The 23,788-nt window shown below is 38.7% G+C and overlaps 1 protein-coding gene across 1 annotated transcript in view; it reads right to left on the bottom strand.

The window, feature by feature from the left end:
- The window catches only part of GPBP1L1 (GC-rich promoter binding protein 1-like 1), a 17,231-nt gene extending 9,191 nt beyond the window's left edge, over nt 1-8,040 (bottom strand). The window contains exons 1-6 of the mRNA XM_010017327.1: nt 7,972-8,040; nt 7,002-7,116; nt 6,026-6,155; nt 5,375-5,658; nt 2,512-2,584; nt 1,302-1,495 (exon numbers count right to left, since the gene is read on the bottom strand). Of these exons, the coding sequence (XP_010015629.1) occupies nt 1,302-1,495; nt 2,512-2,584; nt 5,375-5,658; nt 6,026-6,155; nt 7,002-7,061 (741 nt within the window). The 5' untranslated portion in view covers nt 7,062-7,116; nt 7,972-8,040. The remainder of the gene's footprint in view (nt 1-1,301; nt 1,496-2,511; nt 2,585-5,374; nt 5,659-6,025; nt 6,156-7,001; nt 7,117-7,971) is intronic.
- Nucleotides 8,041-23,788: the final 15,748 nt, after the last annotated feature.

Raw genomic sequence — 23,788 nt, 5'->3', positions numbered from 1 at the left:
ATTCCTGTTCACTAAAATTCTGTTTACTTTGAAGCAATCAAAGAGAATCTAACAGCCTGCACAGAAACTGGACTTTTGGCTTTTTGTTTCAAAGACCATTAAAAACATCCAGACTAAAGCCAGGTAAGACTATACACACACATACATCAAACAAGCTGTACAAGCAAAAATAAAAGCCACAGAAGACTCCGTATCTATCACAAGCTGCATCTTGTTTAACTATTCTAAACAAGTACATTATGGACTGAAAACCATGCAAAGTGAAAAACTCTATTATTAATAGCCTTTTAAATGGGGTCAGTTTACCCCATCTCACTGAGGAGGAGATTGTTTGTCAGATTAAGGGTTTATACAAGATTATTTGATAATCATTTTATCCATTAGGATTTTTCCTGTAGCTGGCAGAATTTAGCCTGAATTAAGAAAAACCTACCAATGGGAAAGAAGCTCTAAACTTGCTTTCTTACAAAAGAGTTGTTAATCTTTCTTATTTTGTTTTTGTCTTTGAAGTGGGTAAGACTGATCTACTCCAATCATAGGGAAGATTTTGCTGGAATGTCGCAGCCAGCATTAGTAATTAATAAATTAAAGTTTAGAACTCAAAGTATTTTGACACATTTTTAAAGAACCACCTAGCGAGTATTTTTCTTTAGCTTCTTAAATACCTTCACTATCAATCCTACAAAGTTTCTAGGGCATCTATACACGTAGATTCTCTGGAAAAAAGGGCAAGATAAAGCCTAGAACTATGAAACAAAAGAAAATACTTTGGGTTTTTTCAACACTCCTGTATTTCTTTCAGTAAAAGAATTGTAGCACAAATCCCATTACTTTTCCAGGTTGTCTTTAAGGCTCAACTAAATTAGAGCTAAACTGCAGGAAGTTACAATCTAATCTGATCTTCGCCTCAATCGTGTTTTCAACACACCGAAGTGCTATAACCCAAATAAAGATTTTTTCAAGGTAGTTATGTGAACAATTCAAGCACATCTTAGCACACACTGCACTTCAGCATTGCTTGTTTTGTCTAATTTAGATAAGGGTTTGTCTAATACACAAGACATTCAAACAGACATTTGTATAGTCAGAAGAGAAGTTAATTCTCTGTATGGACAAGACCAAATAGCATTTTAACAGGGAACAACAATTTTAGTAATAAACAGATCTCTACTTTAAAGGCCACTACCCCAGAAATTACTGGATTCCAGCTCCTGCTATTTGTTAGGGAATTGATTCCCTTGCCAAGGGAGAGAGTTCTCCCTTGATCTGCAGTTCACTAACTTTGTTGGAAAGCCCTGTACCTTGGAAGGAGGAGCTGCAGGTTTAGGAACCAGATTTTTGTAGACACTTGGGACAATGGTGGTGGCTTTGTTGCCATTTGCCAGGTGAGAAACAGGTGATGTAAATGCAGCTGAGAAGGCGGCGGCAGGATCCTCTTTTGAAACCTTTTTGATGACCAGCATCTTGGTAGGTTGCTTGGCACTAGGGGGGTTTTCTGTAAGAATAAAACAAGAAAGGTTCTGAAATACAGATGTTCAGTTTCCTAACACCTTCAGTATATTGCTTTGGTTTCTCCCCTCAATCTTAGTTGCTACATGTCTGATTCTGAGACTGCTATTAGCTGTTCTTTCGTTTCAGCTTTGAGCAAAGATACTGGATGAGGATGTCAAAGTCCAATCTTTTTTCATTTAACCACAACAGCTCCTTTGATGCTGAAGGGAAAAAACCTACAGTGACATTGGCTAACAGCCTTCCACGATACTACAGGAATCAGAGCACATATTAGCATCTCTTTGAACAACCACGGATCTGCTTTGTTAATTCATTAACACAGCAAAAATACTCTGCATAACTTATACCTCGAAAGACACAGTGCTTTTAAAAACAGCTAAAAGCCACATAAATGCTGACTGTCGTCATTTTTTTCAGCAGAACAGTAACTATCTGACAAACATGCAAAAAGAATACAATCCAGTACTACAGCAAGAAGCGGTTCTGATTTTTTTTTTTTTTTGGCATTTGTACTATTCACTGTACGTAACCCAACTGATGTAGCTACATTCTAACTAGATCTTAACAAACCTGAATTTAATTGCTAGAACTGGTACCTTGTTTCCTTTGTTTTTATTTTTCATATATTTGCATATCACATCTGAATCAAAAGCAAGCCTGTTTCAAATATGACCATCACAAGTCAGGAACTGATGTCCAGTTCACCCAAATCTGCTCTGCTCTTCAAGTGATGTCTTGAAATTATAAGATTGTACTAAGCCAGGAAACAAAGGCAGAACAGTGACTTTACTGCCACCAGTAGTTTTCAATGACAAGACAAACACAGTTTCAAGTAGACAAAAAAGCCAAGAGATTAGTGAAGATTGGGGGAGGAAAACAACAAAGTTCCACTTAAGTGTTTAAAATATTTTGGAGTGAAAAAAAACCCCATATAAACATTGGTTACACCTTTCTGCTTCAGCAGGTTTTCTGTACAGCAATGTAAATACCTTTACCTACCCCATACTCCAGAAGGTGTCCCTAAAGGTTTGTTCTGGTTGTTTTGTCTTCCAGCTTCTGGATTCAAAGATGGCTGAAGAAAGACAATGCAAATCAGTGTATCATTATATTGCACATAACAAAGTAATTCAACATTAACATAACATTATGCTTCTAGGAACCTAGAGTACAGGTAAATTTCTCTGAACAGCACCTGAATTAGAAGAAAGTGCTTTGTCACAAGCCATCTAAAAATCAAGTTTGTATTCTCCTTGGCTTCTGCTGTATTTCCAACAGAACTAACAGCGGGTTCAGGATAAGCCCTTTATAGTCTCCTACTGTAAAATTAAGTAGATTCCACCAACCAATAAACACATGAAGGATTTAAGTATTTAACCAGCAGCTCAAGTTATAAAACAGAATCCACATCATCAGTATTTGAAGATTCTAGTCTAATTTCCTAAATATTTTTATATAATAATAAACTCTCCACAACACACCACCACCCAAAAGCAACACTAGACTCCTGATGTAAAGGAATAATGCATATATATACATTTATTGACAAAAGAAGTTTCATGTAAACTTAGGTTAAGCTTCAGTGTCCACTTGTCAGGACAATACCACATGCATACTCAGTGCCCTCTGCAGACTTACCTTTGATTCAGTATCAGAATTCAACTTAGTAGAACAACTAAGGACATGTCCAAGCTCAAAGCAGAGTACAGAAAATCTCAACATTCAATGACAATCTTTCCTGATTAGCTATTCCTCTTATCCCATCTCAAATAACACCAGTTCAAAATAAAGCCATCCTTTTCCTCTTTTTAATGAATTCTTCATATGTTAGTTACTATGCCAACAGCGTAAGTCTCTAATAATGAGCTTCTGAAATAGTAGGCATTCATGTTTATTTTTTTTCCTGTTTATAAAAGTTAGGAAAAAATGTCACACCATAGCATAAATTCCTGCCTCAGACCTTAGAAATTCCTCTGTTTCAGTGCTTCATTTTTTGGGTACAGGTCAGTTTTATAGCAGGAGTGCTCACATCACAGGAGAACTTAAGACTAACAAACTGTTTTGTAGGCCTTTCAGGAAAAGTCATCAGCCACACAGGCCTAACAGCCACATACTTAACCACAGCATACATTAGTTTCACCAACTATGACAAAGACAATACAGGAGTTATTTAGCAGTGCTTGCTACTAGACAGTGTGTGGTATTCTCATCTAGAAAAAAACTGGGGGAAGTAACTACAGAAGAAACAGCCCTGCAGTTGGGGAAAAGCACTTGTCAAGGCACTGAAGAAGAGAATGAAGAAGTATGTGGCAGAAAGATTTAGACCAAGATAGACTACAACAGTGCACAGTTGCAATCATTACAGTAACTTTATATTTCATCAGGCTTTTGACAGCCTAGAGTCTTACAGAAATTCTGAATTACAGTATTCTTGAGAAATCAGATTAACAGAAATCCACACACAAGTTTTGTCACTGCTCTCCAGGTGTTAACCGCCCCGTCATGCACACTACCACTCCCAGCAGAAGCAGTTGAACAAGAGCATGCAATCAGTCCCCAGACACTTCAGTGACAAAAACTAGCAGCTTAAATTAAACTGGCTCCTGTGGCAATTTAAGTGTAGACTCTAGATTTGGGCCTGAAGCAGCTGCAGGCATTCATATATTTCACTCCAATTCCTAACTTCCTGACAGAAGTAGTGCCATCAAACTGCCATGACAACTTCAGCTGTAAACAGCTTCCCAGAGATAAATGCTGAACAGGAGAGCAAAAAGCTCAACATGGTGATACACACAACTGTGCACACTATCACAAAAAACTCTCATTACTGGAGGCAGCAGTGGCTTTAGCATTGGAGATGAGGTCAGAGGAACAGCATTAGATGAAGAGACTGAGCTACCGGAACCTTACAAATGATGCTGATCTTATTACAAGACTCCAGATAGCAAGAAACAAGATGCAAAAAGCAAAATGCATGGTCTGATAACAATAAAATACTCTTCGGGGACAGAAAAAGAATTTAATTGGAAAGAAAAAGCACAAAAGGTGTGTATGTCTCAAAGCTATAGCATTAAGGAATGCACATGGTAAGGATGAAAAATGTGAGTCCAAGTACTACTGGGTAAAGTTTGGAAAACTAAAGATATTCCAGTAAAATAGAGCCAAGATGTAAAAAAACCTATCATACTGATAATACCACATGAATCAGAATGCTGGATAAGAAGAACATGAACTGGAGATACCGATGGAAGAAATGACTCAAGAAATACGAATCCACAGATTGAGATAGGAAAACATCTCTGCTAAACAACATACTATTCCAGAAGACTCAAGGTTGCAAAGGTCTGAGCATGTCATGAACAAGCTTGGAAAGGTTATCACAAACACCAATATGGACCACAATGCAGGAGACGGGAACAACAGGCGGACTGAAGATAAGCTGAATAGATGTATTTAGGAGCAAAAAAAGGGAAAAAAAAAAAGAAAAAAAGAAAAAAAAAATAAGGCTTTGTAAGCAAAGCCATGGAGTCAATACAACTACTCTTCCTGGGCAGACTCAGGTACCACCTTATGGGTTTTGCTGACAATCTGGCTTATGTGTTACAATGCAGTCTTCAGTTTACAATAACCATATGGTAAAATGTATGTGCTAAAAAACCCATAATCCAACAGGTCGTGAAGTCCTGAGGACTTTGGGTACCAATTAGCATCCTGTCAGCACTGGAATAATTTTGTTAAATCTACTGTGATCTCAAATATGGAATGGAATGCAACTCTAGATCCTTCCCACCTATCAACGCTAATAAATGAGAACTGAAAAGCCACTTCCCACAGCTGCTACTTCTAGTGTGAAGCTACAACTTACAAAGTCTTCTTCCTCAAATTGCAACTGCTCTTTATCTTCCTTCTTCTCTTCTCTGGATTCAACAGGCAGCTTTTCTTGAAAGGCGGAACTTTTCCGAGAATGGAAGTTGCCATTCCAGTGGCGATGAACTCCAGTTCCTCCTCCACCACGCTGGTTCACACCATCATGGCCCCGTGAGGGACCATGCCAGCCAGGCTGACTGCCAGAAAGCCCAACATGAGCTCCTTTAGAAACACCAGAATCTACAGAATCGTGGCGGAGAAGGGATGGCTGATGCCAGCAGTCTAAACAAAAGAAGAAAAGTATGCAATTAAAAAAGTCAACACAGCGTGCAGAAGACTGGAAATATCAGGCTGCTGTTCTTCTTGTTAATTCAGTGTTCACTAAGGAACTACTATGCCAAACTTATTAAGCTATTGTGTGATTTTATCAGCAAACAAACCAAGCTACACAATGCACATACAGCTATCATAAAAAACCCTCAGGCCTGAGCACATGGCATGGGAGAAGAGAACAGCACAAGTTTCTCGTATGATATTTTGAAAATGGAGAGTTTGGTAAAAACGTTGTTTATATTCTGCACAATTCTTCAGTCTGTAGAACACTCCAAAATGCCTGCTCTCAGGCTGCATTCTGATCCTTCTCACTCACCTCCTGCAGCTCGGAGGGGCCCATTATTGAAAAATCCATCAGAAGAGTTGTGTCTCCTACGGCTCACCCCAAAGCGGCCCTCTCCCCGTGGAAGATGCTCTCCATGTTTCTCAAAAGTGGCTGCAGGGGACTGCAGAAAGTAAAAAGTGATTTAATGAAGCATTCATTAGGGCATTCCAGGAGCCTGTTAGTCCAACATTGACATTTTGTTAATTGAAAAACAATAAAACCCAACCCCCCCATTCCTCTACTAATTTTCAATATAGCAAGGTTTGTTTTAAATGGATCAACACAATCGTTAAATTACTTGTGTGTCCTCATATTTAAGCATGAAGGTGAAAGCCATATTCTTTCTTGTTCATCAATGTTGTCGATCATGATCTGTTTTGCTATTAAAACGTTCTTCTTCTCTGCCATGCATAAGTGAACACAAACTGTTAAAGTCCCAAACGACACTTTGTGGGTCAGCCTAAGGCGCCTCTGGAATCAGTCTTAGAAAGGTGACTGGCAAACTGCCCTCATTTTGAAGTTGCAAAAAACTAATGAGTATTTTTGAGTTTGGAGCTAGAGCCCCAGGGCTCATCATCAATATAGTACTCAGCAAGTGTCAGATTATCTTCATAAATCAAACCCAAATTATATGCTGAATTGTAAATAAGTGGCAGCTCAAGTCTTGACTCCCACAGATTAAGAACCATTTCTTTAATGATTTTCTATTTGGGATCCCACTCAAGTATCAATGCAAAGACATGAACTACTTCCATGTCTGAACAGAGATTGTTCCTCCTCTGAAATAAGAGATGTATTTTTTGAAATAAAGACAACAAAAATTATGTTCATGTCAGTAAGTTTCCAAAAGCCTTCTTTATAAACACAAAAGAAGTTAAACATTTTAATTTCAACAAAACTCTGGGGCAATTTTAAAATTGTTATTCCTGTCATAGCTGTAAAAGGAGGTAATGTGGGTTAATGTTACCTTGGTTGACTGTGGTGTTGAGAAGTTAAGCCAGGCAGGAACAAAGTCATGCTGCGCCATTTAGGTCCAGTGTCTCCCTTCAATAAAATGAGGCATCAAACCTCATGGCCAGGATCTGTAAATGAAAAGAACATTCTCTTACCTGTCATCTTTTCCAAACTGAAATACTAATACCATTTATTTCCCAAAGCTTGGCCTGAACAGGAGGGGAAAAGTGCTGTATTTTCATATTATACTTCCACATTTTTTTTCCCTACTGACTTTGTTCCTCTGACCAGAACAGGTAAGAACCTAAACATTCCCAGTTATTTCCTGTTTACAATTAGCACACCCACAACGTTCATGATAGGATGGGTGTGAGGGTGGGAAGGAAGTAGATCAAATAGCATATGAAAGCCATACAATGCACGAATGTGTAAAATCAAGACATGACAGAGTGTGGGGTTCAAATTCACTGCTCACTGTCTCAGTCTACAAAGGGGTGATCACTGCATGTTTTATTCCAAAGGGTCTAAATCAAATAGGACAAAACCAGTGATGCTGGACGCTGAGAGCAGATCAGAGACCTGATAACAACCATATGCCAGCTCCTGCACCTCCAAATAAAAATCATATCCAGGTCCCCCAACTTTCAGGTACAGGGTATCCCATGCTGAAGCTGCTTTCATAGCTAAGAAATCAAATGGTTAGGAAGAAAAAACAAGCTATTTGAAGGATCTCAATGGAAGTTCAACTAAAGAGCAGCTGAGGTGTCTCACTGAGCAATCTGAAACTGAACTGCGCTTTCCAATGTTATAGCAATTTCCACTGCTCAAAATGATGAAAATTTCATTATTGCTCTGTATAACTGAATTATGCCTTTCTATGGAAGCTTCTCCAGATTACCATTTTGCTTCTTTTTAAACTTCAATTTACCTATGAACAAGTCAACACTATATAACCAAAGAAATAAGTACATATGGTCACTTACCCTGAGTTTGGCCTCTGCAGTCCAATGTCCTCAGTTTCTGTGCTTTAGTGACCTGTGGGTTCCTTCCTTCCCCAGTATGCTCTAAGGCCAGCCTGGAGGCAATAGTGCGTCTCGAAGCAGAGCACGAGAGGCCGCACTTCGTGCCAACTGTGCCCTTCACCCCCTCAACTGCTCATTTTAACCTCTTTTTGTTCTCTCACTTAAAAAGAAAAAAAAAAAAAAAAGAAAGAAAAAAAAAAGAAAAAAAAAAGATACCCAAGAAGGTAATTTATATTTTTAAAAAACCCACGACCACGTTCACCTCATTAAATTCCTCTGGTCGCGGTAATGCAGAAGTCAGGCTTTACATTACAAAAAGGTTTGTCAAGTGTGCATGACAGCATTCAGAGCAACACCATGGTTAATACTGAACAGATACACCCAAGTCTGCTGGATAATTCATGATCTGCAGCAGATCAGCCTGAACTCCCTGGAAAAGTGACGATGTTACGTAAAAACTTCTGCCCCAAATGCTGAGATTTAAACAAAAAGCATCTGCCCAAGTGCTCTTAAAATATAAACTTCATTTTTATCACATACATCTGCTAAAAAAAGGTATACTATTTTTAAAAAATGAAAGTTAGGATATACTCTGGTCTTCACTTAAGTTGGTTGATGCTCCACAGAGCTAAGCACTATTTGATATAAAGCTCAAAAGCAGGCACAAATGTTTTCCTCGTTGTTCACCATTTACATGCTGAAACATAGGTCACATGAAAAAAAAAATGCCAGGTCCAAAAATAATCTCTTCTACTCTATTTCTTGTAGACTGGCTGCTGCTTTTAAAGGGACACAATTATTCCACAAGAGCTTCTTGTTCTACAGTGGAGAGTTCACTTCTGGGTTATAGTCCTCTTCCATCAAAGAGGTGAGACAGGAACTGTAGTCACTATAAAATACAAACAAAACCCCATCAGTATAAGCACCGTAAAAATGACAAAGTATGATTAGAGAGAAAAACAGAAGGAGAAATTGAGCAACTATAGTGCAAGTGCCAAAAGCTATTTGATCTTTGATCAAAACCTGAAATAATCTAATTAAAAAAAAAGGTCCCTGAAAAGGGCATTTTTGCCTTTAAATGATCACTTCCCAGATTTAGTTTACAAAAAAGGTAATACAAACAAGCTGAATCAGAATAAAGGGAAGAGTGGAGAAACTGTAAGCATCTGATGAAAGGAATTTCACACTTTATAGCAATTTTAAAACCTGCTGCTAAAATACTAATGAGACTCTGGGCCACAGGGAGGCTTGGCTATTCCACGTGTCTTACCTCCTCTATGTGTCCACATCATTCCTCACCTGCTCCCATACAGCCAGACTCCCCTCTCAAGAAGCTCATGATAGCAATACATCCAATATGCCATTAACTCCTCCACAGAAAATACCAGCAACAAAAAGAAAAAAAAACCCCACTTTTCTGCTACACTCTCTTTTTCCTTGAACCATCTTAACTAACCAGAAGCAAACTCCTGAAAACACCAGATTTCTTCCTGAAACACCAGAAAAGATACATTACTGTTTTGATGCCATCAGCTGTTTCTAAGGATCCCTTTAGGTGTGCCTTATTATGCCTTTATATTTGACTTATCAGTTTGTTTTCTTTGCTTGGGTGCGTTTCCATTCTTTGATTAGCTTTGGTAATGCCATTCTTTTATTAAGTTTTTAAGACTGTTTTGGTTGAGGCTCAATATAAACACACACGAGGAATAGTAAAAGAATCGCTGTCTTTTCATCCTCTGGGTCATTTCCTTAATAAATCCACTCATTTTTGTGTATTTTTTTTCTTTCTGAAACCGAATGTTATTGTTGTGTAGTGGGGTTTAGAAGGGAAACATTTTTGCACCCAAGCTGTGAGCTACGATGACATTTTTAGAGACAGAGCAACAACAAGCCACCCCACAACCCCTACAAACTACCAGCCAAGATGAAGCTAAACCAGAGCGGACCTGATACAAAGTACTGACCTGGGAACTTTCTTAGCATCCCATACCACAAGCTAGTAAGTATCACACACTGCAAAACAAAAGCATTAACTTATCAAGACCTGTTTTTGTATTAAAGGGTAATTTTTCAGTGTGAGTAGGGACATACAGGAACATCTAGCCTATGAGGAAAGGCTGAGAGAACTGGGTTTGTTCAGTCTTGAGAAAAGGGGGCTTAGGAGAGACCTTATCACCGCATGGCTACAAAGACGATGGAGACTCTTTTTACAAGGGGTTACATGGAAAAGATGAGGGGTAATGGGTACAAGTTACTCCCAGGGAGATCCCGGTTGGACACAAAAGGAAAATTTTTCACAATGAGAACCATCAGCCATTTGGAATAATATCCCCAGAGAAGTGGCTGACTCCACAGTATTGGATACTTCTAAGATTCAGCTCGACAGGGTATTGGGCCATCTTGTCTAGACTGTGCTTTTGCCAGGAAAGGTTGGACCAGATGATACTTGAGGACCCCTACCAATCTGGTATTCTGTGATCTGCTGCAGACAGAACAGTCTTCCCATCACACTGAACTTAGAACAGGTACAGAACTCCTTTAGATATGGCCTGCTTAGGCTGTTACCAAATGTTTGAGCAGTAAGTAGAAGATAAAACTGGGAAAAAGTCAATGCAGTTGACTATGTTTAAACAGGATTCATTACCTTCTGAATAAATACGCTTTTCAGAATGAACTGTATAGCAATTAAGCCATGTCAAACTATTGGCATAAGTCACATAATTTAAGAACTAGATTTAATGTACCTTAAGAACAATTCACAGCGATGTGAAAAATGTACCTAAACAGAGCCAAGCACACACAGAACTGTTCTCTGAATTTAAGGGTATCTAAATAAATGAATGTCACAGAATTATTGTTCTGAAGTAGGAACTAGGTCTGAGTACAATGCACAAATAAAACCACCACAGAAATACAATACTAAGGTTCCACTTGACAAAAAGGTCCCCAGTACCTTTGGAAAAGGTTTGCAAAACTTGTGATGCTGCAAGCCATTATCTTCTATTTCAGCACAATCAAAACCAAGATGAATCACTTCACAAAACACCAACCATCAATTTAGAAAAGATATTGCAGAAGATTCAGGTCTCCTAACTTGCTATTTTGACATCACTGGTAGTATCAGTGACGAGGATAGTTCATTAGGGAGCAGTGTCTAACATGCACGTAAACAGTCCAATGCGACTCCTAGACATGACATTTTGGACTGATGTTCAAGTCGTGCAAACATCACACTTGCTGACTTAGCATAAATTAGGCACTGCTGACCAGAAAACTTCATACTTGTTAAAGGAATGACCTCCACATCATCTCAAACCTAGCAAGTATTTTGATACTTCTATAACCTTTATTCTGAAACAATGTCATCTGTGGGTGTCACAGCTACTGAGAAGCTCTGCACTGAGGTCGCAGTAAATTAAAGCAAGATATCTAAATTAATACCCACAGACTTCTCTTCAGGTAGTGTACAGAAGGCACACTTTAGCTAGTAGACTCATAGTCATGTCCTGAGCCCTTCCAAAGCTGTGTTTTCTGGCGTGAGCAAGGTACTGAAGGCTATATGCCAATACACTATATGCCAACACAGCCTGCAACTGGCTCCATGTTTCAATAGGCATATATACTGCTCTTCAGCCTTCCCGTGCACATACTATCACAAAAAGAACAAGGTATGTGACATGAAAATGCAGTATTTTTTTTTGCTGTTAAATGAAACATATTTATTATACTACTGTTGAAACACTCCAGAATCCAGGCTTAGCCCCCATGCTCAGCTTTACAGCCTCCTCACAAATGCACTCTCAATCCTCTCCAACATGACACCTTCGACCTACCTAAGACCACTTTCATAACCTACCATACTACTGACAATAGTAATATCACAAAGTCATAATGGGAAAGACTCAAAGTCTCTCAATTACCTTCTCTGACAGCAACTACAGTAAGGTCCTAAGAAAAAAAAGGAAGTTTGTGAACAAAAGTGAATACCATTAGGGCTCCCAGGATACTCTCTCAGACTTTTAAGCACAGAGTCTGTATGACTGTTTATTAGGAGTCAGTGCTTCTACATAAATCTCTTCAATTGTTTTGTATTTAGATGCATGGCAGGGGGGTCAGAACTAGATGATCTTAAGGTCCTTTCCAACCCTAACTATTCTATCATTCTATGATTCATACATTTTTGCATCCCAAATGAGAGGGGGCACAGTTTACTTGTGCTTCATGTAAAAGTCAACTTGTGGTTATAAAAATGTCAGCCTCAATTCAACTGAATGTTTTCTTGTGCTACCAAAGTGCCCAAAAATATTCTAGTCTTTTTTTTTTTTTTTTTTTACAATACTCATGATTTTATACATGATGTATGTACTCATTCAGTGAGTGCAGACCACACTCTTCCAGGCTAAATCAGACTATTTTGTGGAAGCTTTCTGAACCATCCTTACAAGCCTTTACAGTATGTTCTAGATATAACATCACCAAATCTGCATAAAGTGTTTAAGATCTGGGAGAATGACCAACTTATACAGTGGCAAAATTGTGTGATTTTTCACCTTGCTTCCCGATACTCAACATAGTTTCTTTTTTTGCTTGTTATTACCACATAGAACTGAAATGGTCTTTGCCAACTATTCGATAATGAATAGAGCAAAGAGATTCCTCAAAGTACAGATGGGTGTCTACTTTTCTCTGGTCACACTCATAAACACATGTGTGCAAAAATACTCGTGCATTCCCTGAAGGCAAAGTTCCCAATTCCTCTTGCGTTGCATTTACAGTTCAGTCAAACTGGTCTCTGCTTCGTTATGGAAAACAGCAAGGACAAAGATCATCTCCAGAAGCCACTCCCAACTCCAGGAAAAAAAAGCAAATGAAAGTGCTTGTCAATGCGAATTTAATTCATTTTCTCTCTCTTTTTAACAGGTTCAAGTTTGAATTATTTCTGGAAATAGAATTCAGAAAAGAGAAAATAATAATAGTATCACTAAATGAGATGCTCTATAAAGGCATCCTTTCAGAACAATGAAATCTGCATTAATGAGCTTTGGTAAAGAAAAAAAGGTTGTCTGTCACTACCCCAAAACATTCTTTCACTGATCAAAACGAAGAAGTCTTTAGCGAGTAATATAAGCACATAAAAAGTTAAACTCTGCATTAGTACTTGGGTTCCACTTGTTAACAGTTCTAATTAATCTTTAAAGAAAATAATTTCAATTATCAATTTTTCCATGTTGCATTAAAAATGCTTTAACTCTTATTTCATAGCTAACTCTTTTTCGTAAGTTTTTGTTGTTAGAAAAGTACTTTCTTACCCTTGGCAAGTGCTTAAGTTTCATATCTAAATATCCCTCACCATATCATTTAACATGCAAGAAGTGATGTGTATCACTGAGACAAAAAAGTTAAAATTGTCAGGTACTCTGTTATGTTACCAGATTTCATTGTGTATTTCTCTAACCAAACATTAGAAATTGACACAAGAATGGAAGGAACATACAATCATATTCAATTTAAAGAAGAGATGCAGACCACAGTAAGGAAACAAACATATGCAGTCCAAGAAAAATCCCCATTCTCCAATACACTATTCATAAAGAGCTCTGGCTTTCTTGCAGTTGAATATAACTGCTCAGTTGTTTTAATCTTTCTGTTAACTTTCATTTCTACTTTAAACCATGAGTTTCTAAAGCTTGGATTCTCAAGTTGAGGTATCCAGATGTACCTGGCAGTAGGAACCAAGGAGGTATTCAATATATGTATTAAATACTTATACTATAGTATAGGTATACGCTGACCAAAACGTGACCAGAGAGACAAGCTAATCAAAAGCCATTGAACTATGAAATAACTCACTGGAAACAGATCAAGATGTTTCAAAAGACCTAGGAAAGCGCATAGATAAGCCTTATACGCGGTGCACTTTTCCTATTACCTCCTCTTCCATCTCCTGCCTTGGTCTACAAACTGGAAAAGCCCAATGAGAAGCAAAATCTGCCCTGAGTTACAAGATCTGCTGCCACTCTGTGCTGTTCCAGCACACCAACTCTCAGGGAGGACCTGGAACCAGGGCTTCTAACCTTTGCTCACATACTGCAGTGCACATTTCTGAAGCAGTCAGGTTTTACTGCATGCTTTTTCTGCTTCACTGTACCCTGCAAACCTCCTCAGGTCCCTTCAATCCTGCTGTCTACCTAGAATCCTATTAATTACAGCTGCTAGTTCCATGTCTCCTCCCCTGCAACAGCAAATCACAAAGATGTGGAGCCTCCAGCAGAAAACCAGCAAAAAAGTAAACTTGTACCCTTCATTATACATTTATCAATCCAGATAATAGCAGCTATATAAGGTCACAAAGACAACATCTGTCTATCCCTGCCACAATTTCAGTTCACTTCACTGCATTTCTATGTATTACTATGAATAGAACATGTTTACTTAAAAAAAAAAAAAAAAAAAAAAAAAAAAAAAAAAGTAAGGATTTGTTTTTCTAGCTGGCCAAGTCAATTGGGATTTCAATAATATTCCTAAAGATCAGATGTCAGCTGGGTTGCAAAAGCATTCAGAAAAATTAGTGAACAATTTAATGGATGCATAAGGCAGAACAGAATTTACTTCCCTCATCATTTTTCTTTCTGTGCAGCTCTTCTAAAGTTATTTAATCAAGCAGATATGCCTAAACATACACAACAGACCTTTTCACTTAGCTACTCTTCAGAGTAGATAAAATAGCCATTTAATAGGTGTATGTTAGTTTATGATAAAGAATATCATATATATTCACTAAAGTATGATCTTTTTCTAATAACTTTCGATTCATCCAACACATTCACAGACACAGGGAGTTGCAGCTCAGAGCACAACCTAGGAAGAGTCAAAAGCACACTACTGATTTCCTTAAGGATAGCAAAAAACCACACGTGAAATTTCATAATCCTGTTTTCCAAAAAAGCAGAATGCTGCTTGGTCTTACTATTATTAGAAACACTTTATTGAATAAGATAATCATATTTGGGTGCATAGCCCTTTTAAAGCAATGTAATTATAAACCTTGCATGCATTATTAGGCTTTTCTATAAAAGACACAAGTGCAACTTTACTAGCTTAATAGTTGTCATAACTGGTAAACTACATCATCTCAAGTTGAGATCATTTATTTGCAGTTCACCTACATAAAGTTTCTACAAAACAAACTTACTTTTATTTTGCTTTCAGCTTCCATTAGTACAATTGTCTAGACACACCTTCAGCCTGTCTACATTGAAATAGGGCTACCTTTTGAGAGGACAAATGTAGCTGTTCCAGAACGGCACGTACAACTGGTTGTGCTAACAAACCTGAAGTATTGTGCACCAGATTAGCTAGCACATAGATTTGCCATCATTATTTGTTTCTTTCTATTGTATCACACAGCCAGACCCCCAAAAGGGTTACCTGAATATAAAGGACAGTTCTACCAATTAAAAATACTGAAGAAAACATTGTTTAAACTGTACGTGCAGCAAAAAATGCAAAGCATCACTTGCATCAGATTTTCTAAAATTCTGGAAACACGAGCCCATTCAAACACTAAATGATGGATTAAAATGTTAATCATGTACCAATCCAAAATCTCCCCAGATACAGATATTAAAAGTTCTTATGAAAACCAGCTATTACTGACAGGTTAACACCTTGTTTTTCAAGTTTAAAGCAAACAAATCTGTCTTGCAGAATCATCAAAACTGTTTTGTGTTCTAGAAACAACACTGCAAATCTATATATTCCAAGATGAAAATGTGCCAGAAGCTTGTCCATACAAAAGTTTTTCCAGGCTGGGGGTGGGGAAATTCATATTAACTGTTATGTATCTGATCACTTTTGCAAACCAGATGACTAACTTCTATAAACTGAAAACAGGTTAAGAAAGGACCATACAGACATGTCTATACCCTAAACCCATTTTCTCTGGCGTCTTATACAACACTCCTTCACAAACAACCTGGCCATTTACCTACTTATTTTCCACTTCTCTAAGGTCACATCGACCAAATCTTACCTCCTTCAAAATTTCTGGAACAAATACATGTATACAGCCATGTAGCTTGCAAAGCCCAGACTTGTGAATACACACTGACATCTAAAACACAGTGGGTAAAGAGATGGTATTTTTCTTAACAACAATCAAAGATACAAGGGCATACAAGAGTAACATAACCAAATCACAGAGGAAAGTGACTTCTAAGACTGCAGTGTAGGAAAGACTCCATCGAATGAGAAAACACCACTGACAGAAATGCCACTTTGAGCAATACTACTGATTCCTGCCCTTCCAGCCCCAGCTGATCCAAGTGTCTGCCAGCAAGGCCACCACCACATCACTACTGGGTCAACAGTACTGGGTGCACTGAGGGTACCACAGAACCCAAAGCAGCAAGCTTCTCTTTGGAAGCAAGCTGTTTTAACACAAAAGCCCAAAGCACATTTTGGAAAAGGCAGCATCTGGGGAACCTGTGCAGAAGCCTGTGTGAGATAAGGCTCTGACCCTCAGCCAGCTAGTGTCATACATTGCAATCGAATCGTTCCAGTGGGTTTTAATGAGTTTACTCTGAGTACTAGGATAGGACCATTTTAAACGTGTAAAACCTAAAAGGCTCAACTCCTTATACGCACAGAATGGGGACACCACAGACCTTCTACCAACAATTATTCCTGGCTATTTTATGCTCTACAGTCATTGGCAATACTGTCATCTCTTATGCCACTTAAAATTCCACTTGCCTCCAATGTCCCTTTAACAGTCTTTAGTACTGTTTATGTTAGAGAACTGCAGTATTTACCTGAAATATTAAAATCTGCTCACTGCTCTGCCCTACTGCAGGGAGTAAGGTTCCAGGGATCGTACACACCTCTATTAAACAAGTGTATCTATTGACATTACTGATACAAAACAAAGAAACACATTTTAAACAGTATTAGGCTTTAAATGTGAACAATGTTCTGAACTTTCAACCAGCTTTAGCATTTTATTAAATAAAGTATTTTAAATCTGGAGAAGGTATTCTGCTAATTTTAATCAAATCCAAAGGTCTTTTTAGCTCTTGAAGGGAACAAAATCAAACATCTATTTTGTAATGTGCTTTGATCTACAGACCTTTTGAAAGTATTTGAAGTCAAGGTAAGGCTGTTCTGCCCTGAACCTTACAAAGCACAACACCTTGTCATGCTGCCTTTAAAGGTACCACTATGCTCCCCAAAACCTCAGGACAGAATGAGTGAAATGGCAGTGAAGAGCCCATCTGTATGGTCTGCCCAAAGCACTAATGAACCAAGTCACTTCTCAGTAACATATGCCAGGATAATGTTCCCCATCATAAGGAAAGAATTGCAAATATGTAATTACTGGTTTATCCCTGCTGCATACTACATACCTCCTGCCTACCTGTCTTCCAGAGGTGTAGACAGAGCCTAAACAGAAGTGAAGTAAGTAGTTCTCCAGTACCTTAAAAAAAACACTATGGGATGGGTGTTTCCCACTAAGGGTATTTTATAAGCCAGTATTTCACAAGGGTTACTATCACTACTATAGCACATTTACATTTAAATTTATTCCATTTGGAGCTGAGAAAAACATATTTCCTTTGGAAAAGAGCATCAAATGCTCCAGACTATTTATCAAATATTTGTGTCAAGGCAAGAGACTATAAATCAAGTACAGGGAAGTACAGATCTGCATTCCAGATGAAGGATAAGAGAGTAGAAGGCCTGTCACTTGCAAAGAGGAGAGTCAACAAACTCAATACACAAGGACAGTAAGCAATAAAGAGACCATTCTCCTAAACAGTATTATAGTACTTCTTCCCCTTGATACCACCACTGCAGCCCTACAAGACCAGCACTACAAACTGGGAAGGGCAGTACATTCTAGTTGTAGGTACTTCCCACCCAAAACAACAGGCCAAGACTGGGGGACTAATCATACCCTCTCTGCCCCTCCCTCCACTTAGATTATTTCCAACCCACTTTACCTCAAGACCAGGACAATATGAACAAACTCCACATTTATTTGTCTGTGACTAGGTCACAACAAAGACATGTTCAGTCAGCACTTTTCAGCATGTGTGTAACACCTGCGCTACAACTTGGAAAGCTTACGTTGTCTGCTATGTTTTCATTCCACTAGATTAACATTTTCAGCACTTTCTCTAATTGATAAAGTATTATCAAACATCATTGCAGGAAAGTCATGGAAGACAATTCAGCTTTAAACAAGTCCTATACACATAAAATAAATGGCACAAATAGTGAATATTCCATTTGTTTGGTCTTGGCTTAAAAACAAAATTAAAAGGGAACAAGTAATCCCTAATCCTGTTATCTGATGACTTGCTGCACCTGGCAGATACATTCTTATTGGATATTCATAGCGTTTGCTGGAGCTTTCCCTGTGATCTTGTCTGTGAAACTCTTAAGAGATAAAATAAAGCAAGGAGTTATGGACAAGGTGTCGTCCAGCTGGTTTGAGCTTCATCTTTAGATCTTGCAGAGAATATTCTGCCCAGGCTAAGAGTTAAACAACATCATTCTCCTATCCTATGTCCTACAATAAACTAGGGAATACTAGGAAAACGTGATGGGGGACATCTTCAGAGGTTGCATAGTTCATCTCCTTCTCCTGAGATTTAAAAGACTTCAGCTCTATCTACCCTTACTCACCAGATTCCTTTGAAAACAAACTAAGCAACGCCCCCCTCCACCAATTTGTAGTGATCTTCAGGCTGCAGGAGCCCAAAAATTAATGCAAAGATGTCTCAAAAAGTATCAGAAAAATGAGTTTGTTATCAGCAGACTGGAATTCATTATGCAGCTATTCATACCTCCACTGGAATATTTTTGGGGGAGCTGTAAATCAAAAGAGATTATTAGCATACCACATTCTCCAGTGTATCTCTACAATCTGTTTTGGTTATTCTTGTGGCTTGAAAGCCTGTCCCTGTGCCTAATGCCTAACCCAAGTACATTCTGCAGTTTCAACCCATAACTTACTTTATTCATGATGGATATGGCAAGCTGAGTAACCTCTCTTTGCAGATACCTTTTAAGACATCTTTTCGCCAGACCAGTACTTCAGTATTGCCTGCCTGAAAGGCAATGTAAGCAAGGGGGATCAGGGGGTAAGCCCCTTAGACCACCCTGTGTCCCAGCACCATTTGGCAGCAGAAATAGTATGTAATAACATATTCTGGGATCAAATACAGTCTCTTTTTAAAAAAACCCCAAGCATCCACCACCACCAGCACTCCAATCTTACTGTTGAAGCTACAAGCTTTCAAGTTCAAAGCACTGATCATGAAAAAGCTGATGTGACCCACCTACCAAGTATGACAGCTTGCAGGCTGTGACAGGATGTCAGAGCTGGCTCCCAGTTATACCCACAAGTAACTTTTTTAAGCTGCTTTGTAGATCACCTGCTGATGTCTCATGAAATACAAGTTGTATAAAGCCATTCTAGAGCTAAATATTCCCCTCTCCCCCTGCCCAATCCTCACTCTGGATTTCTCTTTTACAGACTTTGTTATCTTCTTTACAGATCTTGTTACTCAGCCTTAAGTTTCCCAGAGTATGATGGTATCACAAACTGAACGAGATGCTTTCAGCTGAAGACCTACCACTCCTCAGCAGAATGGGTAAAATGCTTCATACCTTATTTACAATGCTCTTATACGTTCCAGTATGACAAATGCATCTTCATGACAGTGATGCTGCTGACTCATGATAATTTAGGAACCACTACAATCCCTCTATCCTCTCCCAAACTGCCTAGCCAGCTGTTACTTGTCCACATAAGGCAATATTCCTAAACACAGTAATTTGACCCCATCTACACCAAAATGACTAAAATCAATGCTATTGATTTCAGGCCATTTCTTGAATTTGTCAAGATCATATCATCTGTGTGTTCAGTATTATTTCAACATAGAGAAGTGAAAACACCAAAAAGTACATGACGCAGGACAGGCCCCCTGATGTGAACACTCTTCCTTTGAACATATCTAAGTCTTGCCTTTTGCTGGATGTTGTAAGGGGAAGCACTCCTCAACTCCCTCAACTCTTTTCAGTATTCTGGAACTTTTCCTACTCCCACGGGCTGTCAGTTCCCCAAATACTGCAGGATATATTCCATAACGCCCAGCCAACCTGAAGACATTAAAGTCGTCATTAACCTCTTTCTCTACTTTAACTAGAGTTCAAAGTAAATGAAAAGACAGTTTTCCCAAACTAACAGTAAAAGATCACAACACAGTTAACATTTTCAAGGTGAGAGTGTTGCTTTGCTGAGTTTTTTTTAAGATTAGCATCAAAGGTCTTTTCAGACCACCTCACTTGAGTCCTGATTAATCCCTTGATGATGGATGACGCATTGGAACACAATGGCAAAACACTCCTTTCTGCTGAAAGGCTGGAGACCTGTTGGAATCTTTACCATACAAATCCACCAGCAACTTTGTGAATACTAATCATTTCTGTGCCATGAATAATACCATGTACCTCCATGGCAGACTCAGTCCTTGATTTACAAGTTAAATGTCCATCACAAACTGATGATGACAAAATTCCAAGAGGGTGATGATCAATGCCACATGCTCTGTATGTTGCAACTATGCTACGAGGGCCACAGAGATACCTCAGGAGAGCAGACCCTGCCACACTAAAGCTTTATCCCTGCTGCCACTCATTCTTGGCCATACCACCATTCACCCCAACATTTGTATTTACCTGAACCTAGAACAGACACTGAAATAAAACTGCTCCAAAGGAAATTAATTTAAAATTCTACATTTTTTCCTGTAGTGGAAAAAGGGGATTCCTAAAACCAGGGACATACATTTAGACAACATTATACACCACCACCCCCTCCCCCACCTTTGCTTATTAAGAGCCAGCAACATCACACCATGAAGCTATGATACTCCTTCCAGGGTGGAAGATAACACTATGAAAACACTGAAGTGATAACAAAATTCAAGGAGAGGAAAAAACAAAACAGAAAAAGAAAACATAAAGACGTTGGCATTTTTGCTAGAATGACTGTAAATCCTAGAACTTCAGTAGTTCCCAGTGAACTCTCTTGTGTACAACACTCCCTGAGGCACAAGGTCATACTCTGCAAAATATTTGTTTCTGAGCATCATTTATTGCAGAAAACCTCAAGACATGTTTGGATACACTGGTTCAAAGGATTTTTGTTAAGCCAGACCTTGGAAGTGGAACTATTTCAGATTAGTCATTTCATGGAACTGCATACACCAACAGTTTGCAAAGTCTTTCTGCTGTTTTATTTACAGAAAGGTCTAAGAAGCATAAAGCGTTAAAATTCTTCTTCTGACATTTTCGAAGGGCAGCTAAAGAAGGCAGGAGCTGCAATAGTTGAGCAGATTTTAATCAAGAAATTCCAGCTTGGAATGATACAGCCTGATCACTAATATGTATAATTAATTTAACCAATGTGCTTCCCTTCCCACTTATTGTCATGCTAATGTCCTTCACTAACCTAGAATTTTAGGTCTGCACAGTTTTTGCACATACATGTATGGGGAAGTGGATACTGAGCCACTATCAATCTCTTCCTAAATCCCCTCCCAAAAATGTAAATTTATCTTCTGACCATACAGTAACTCATTAAAGTTTGGCACATTTTCACAGGAACATATTAACTTACAGAACACAAGTTAAACAACATCCTGGCATTCATGAAGTATTCTAAGCGGGACCATGTTTCTGCCAACTTCACTGGTTTTCATCAAATCTGACAAGTAAAGAGAACACACACTTCAATGACTCTTAGTGAAACAAAGGCCACATACGATTTAGTTCGTGTCCTGGTCACTATGTAAGTGGCAGTAAAACGTCTACTTATACTGCTGTGTTAGCAGAACAAAATCTAAACCCCTCCTGCCTCTAAAAATAAATTAACATAAACTTAAAAATCCCAAACTTCCCCGTATACATACTACCTCACCAACTGCGAAACTCAGTAAATACGACCTTTCCCTGGATAAGTTACAGCAACCATCATCCCGTGGCTGTGTTTTCACAAAGGCATAAGAAAAAGCTGTATCCATGCAAGAGCAGCCAGCACTTTACTGAAGAGAGGTGCTTTATGTTTTAGCACTACTGAACAGTCACAGCCCTTTTCCAATCTGTTCATACAGATGAATAAAGCACGCTCTGAAGTACACTTCACAACTAAGTCAATTCAGCAGCGACACAACTAACTTCAAACATTTTGCAACACTGAAATCAAATTAAAAGCAACTTGAGCCAATAGTTTTTGATCGCTTGGTAAAGCCAAGAACTATGTTATCTGACACCCACACTCTTGAAGAAATTCACAGATCCAACCACAGTATTTTTCTGTATTAAAAACTAGTAGCCCACAACTCGTGAAATATTTTTTGCATTTCACAAAAATGCTAGTAAAGATTATTTTTCTGTTGTGACTTAAATCTCCTAATTTAAAACAGGAACTTCAAGAGGCACTGGCACCACGTACAAAGCAGTCACATCTGAGACAAGGTGCACATACCCTGAAAATGTTCTCAAAGTATTTTTCCCAACAATCATAAAGTGTGCACTTTCACTCAATTTGCTATATATCACATCTGCATTCCGCTAATCTTACTTCTGACACATCAGCAGAAAATACAGGACTTTTTTTTTTAAATGCCATCTGTTCCTTGCATATTTTCACTTTAAGTCCCAGTATATATGCAATGGAAACTTCTGTGTCATATAGGATTCAGACTACAACCCAGAGATGAATATAAAATGCAAAGGCTGCACTTCCCTACAAAAAAGAAAAAACAAAGAGGGAAGTATCACCTGAAACTCTTCTATTCTAAATACAAAAGTTGAAAAAGCTCTTCTTAGGGTACTTTTCTCTACAAACTATCAGAAAAAAATGTGATAGGAAAAACTGCACTTAAACCTGGTGATTTTATTTCTTCCTGCCACTGCTCTACACCTATTTCCTTCCCGAACCAGAGACTGGAAGTTCGAAAAACAGGTCTCCACATGGATGAGCACGGGGAACCTTTCCACTGAAATACCAGCCATATCCATTCACAAAGTAACATTTGCATAAGCTTTTTTCATAACCACCTAATATTTTTACAGAAGCAACGTCAACTCCACAGCAAACTCGGCTTTGATGGCTTTGCAATTATCTGTTTTCTTGTCTCCACACACCCCCTCTTGCTGTTTTCATACTCCACTTAGTCGCTTGCAATGTTTCAGAGTATATCAATATTACTAACACTCGTGTCACTCCGACCTCGGGGGCGGGGAAAGCAAGGATGACTTACCTGGTCACATTAATAATCTTTTTACATTTTTAAACAAGGCTCTTAAACGATTCTACCATTACTTACAGGAATTTAAATAGCGACTGTTCTTCTAAAGCTGTTTAAAAACTTGTAAGTTGTGAAGACGCCCACTAACCGCTCTAAACCCGTTCCAAAACAGCTTATTGCTAAACCGAAGTGAATTCAAAGTCTTAAACGCATCTCTGCAATGCTAGGTGTGAACACAGCTGTCCTGATCCAATCCAGATACAGCCGCCTACAAAACTGTAGGCCAACAGGACGTAAAACACACCGGACATACAGAAATAACTTCCACGACCGAGGAAAAAGCCACCTCACGCTCACGCAAGACGCTGCTTTCTGTGCACAGATAACGAGTGGCACCTGACAAGTTTCCCGGCCGCCGTTTGCCTTGGCCCCGGCTGAGCGGAGCTGCCGGG

The sequence above is a fragment of the Nestor notabilis genome, unplaced genomic scaffold (genome assembly GCF_000696875.1).
Source record: "Nestor notabilis isolate BGI_N333 unplaced genomic scaffold, ASM69687v1 scaffold16146, whole genome shotgun sequence".
NCBI classification, from domain to species: Eukaryota; Metazoa; Chordata; class Aves; order Psittaciformes; family Psittacidae; genus Nestor; species Nestor notabilis.
Note: the sequence above shows the minus strand (reverse complement) of the source record. Positions and strands in the feature narration are given on the sequence as shown.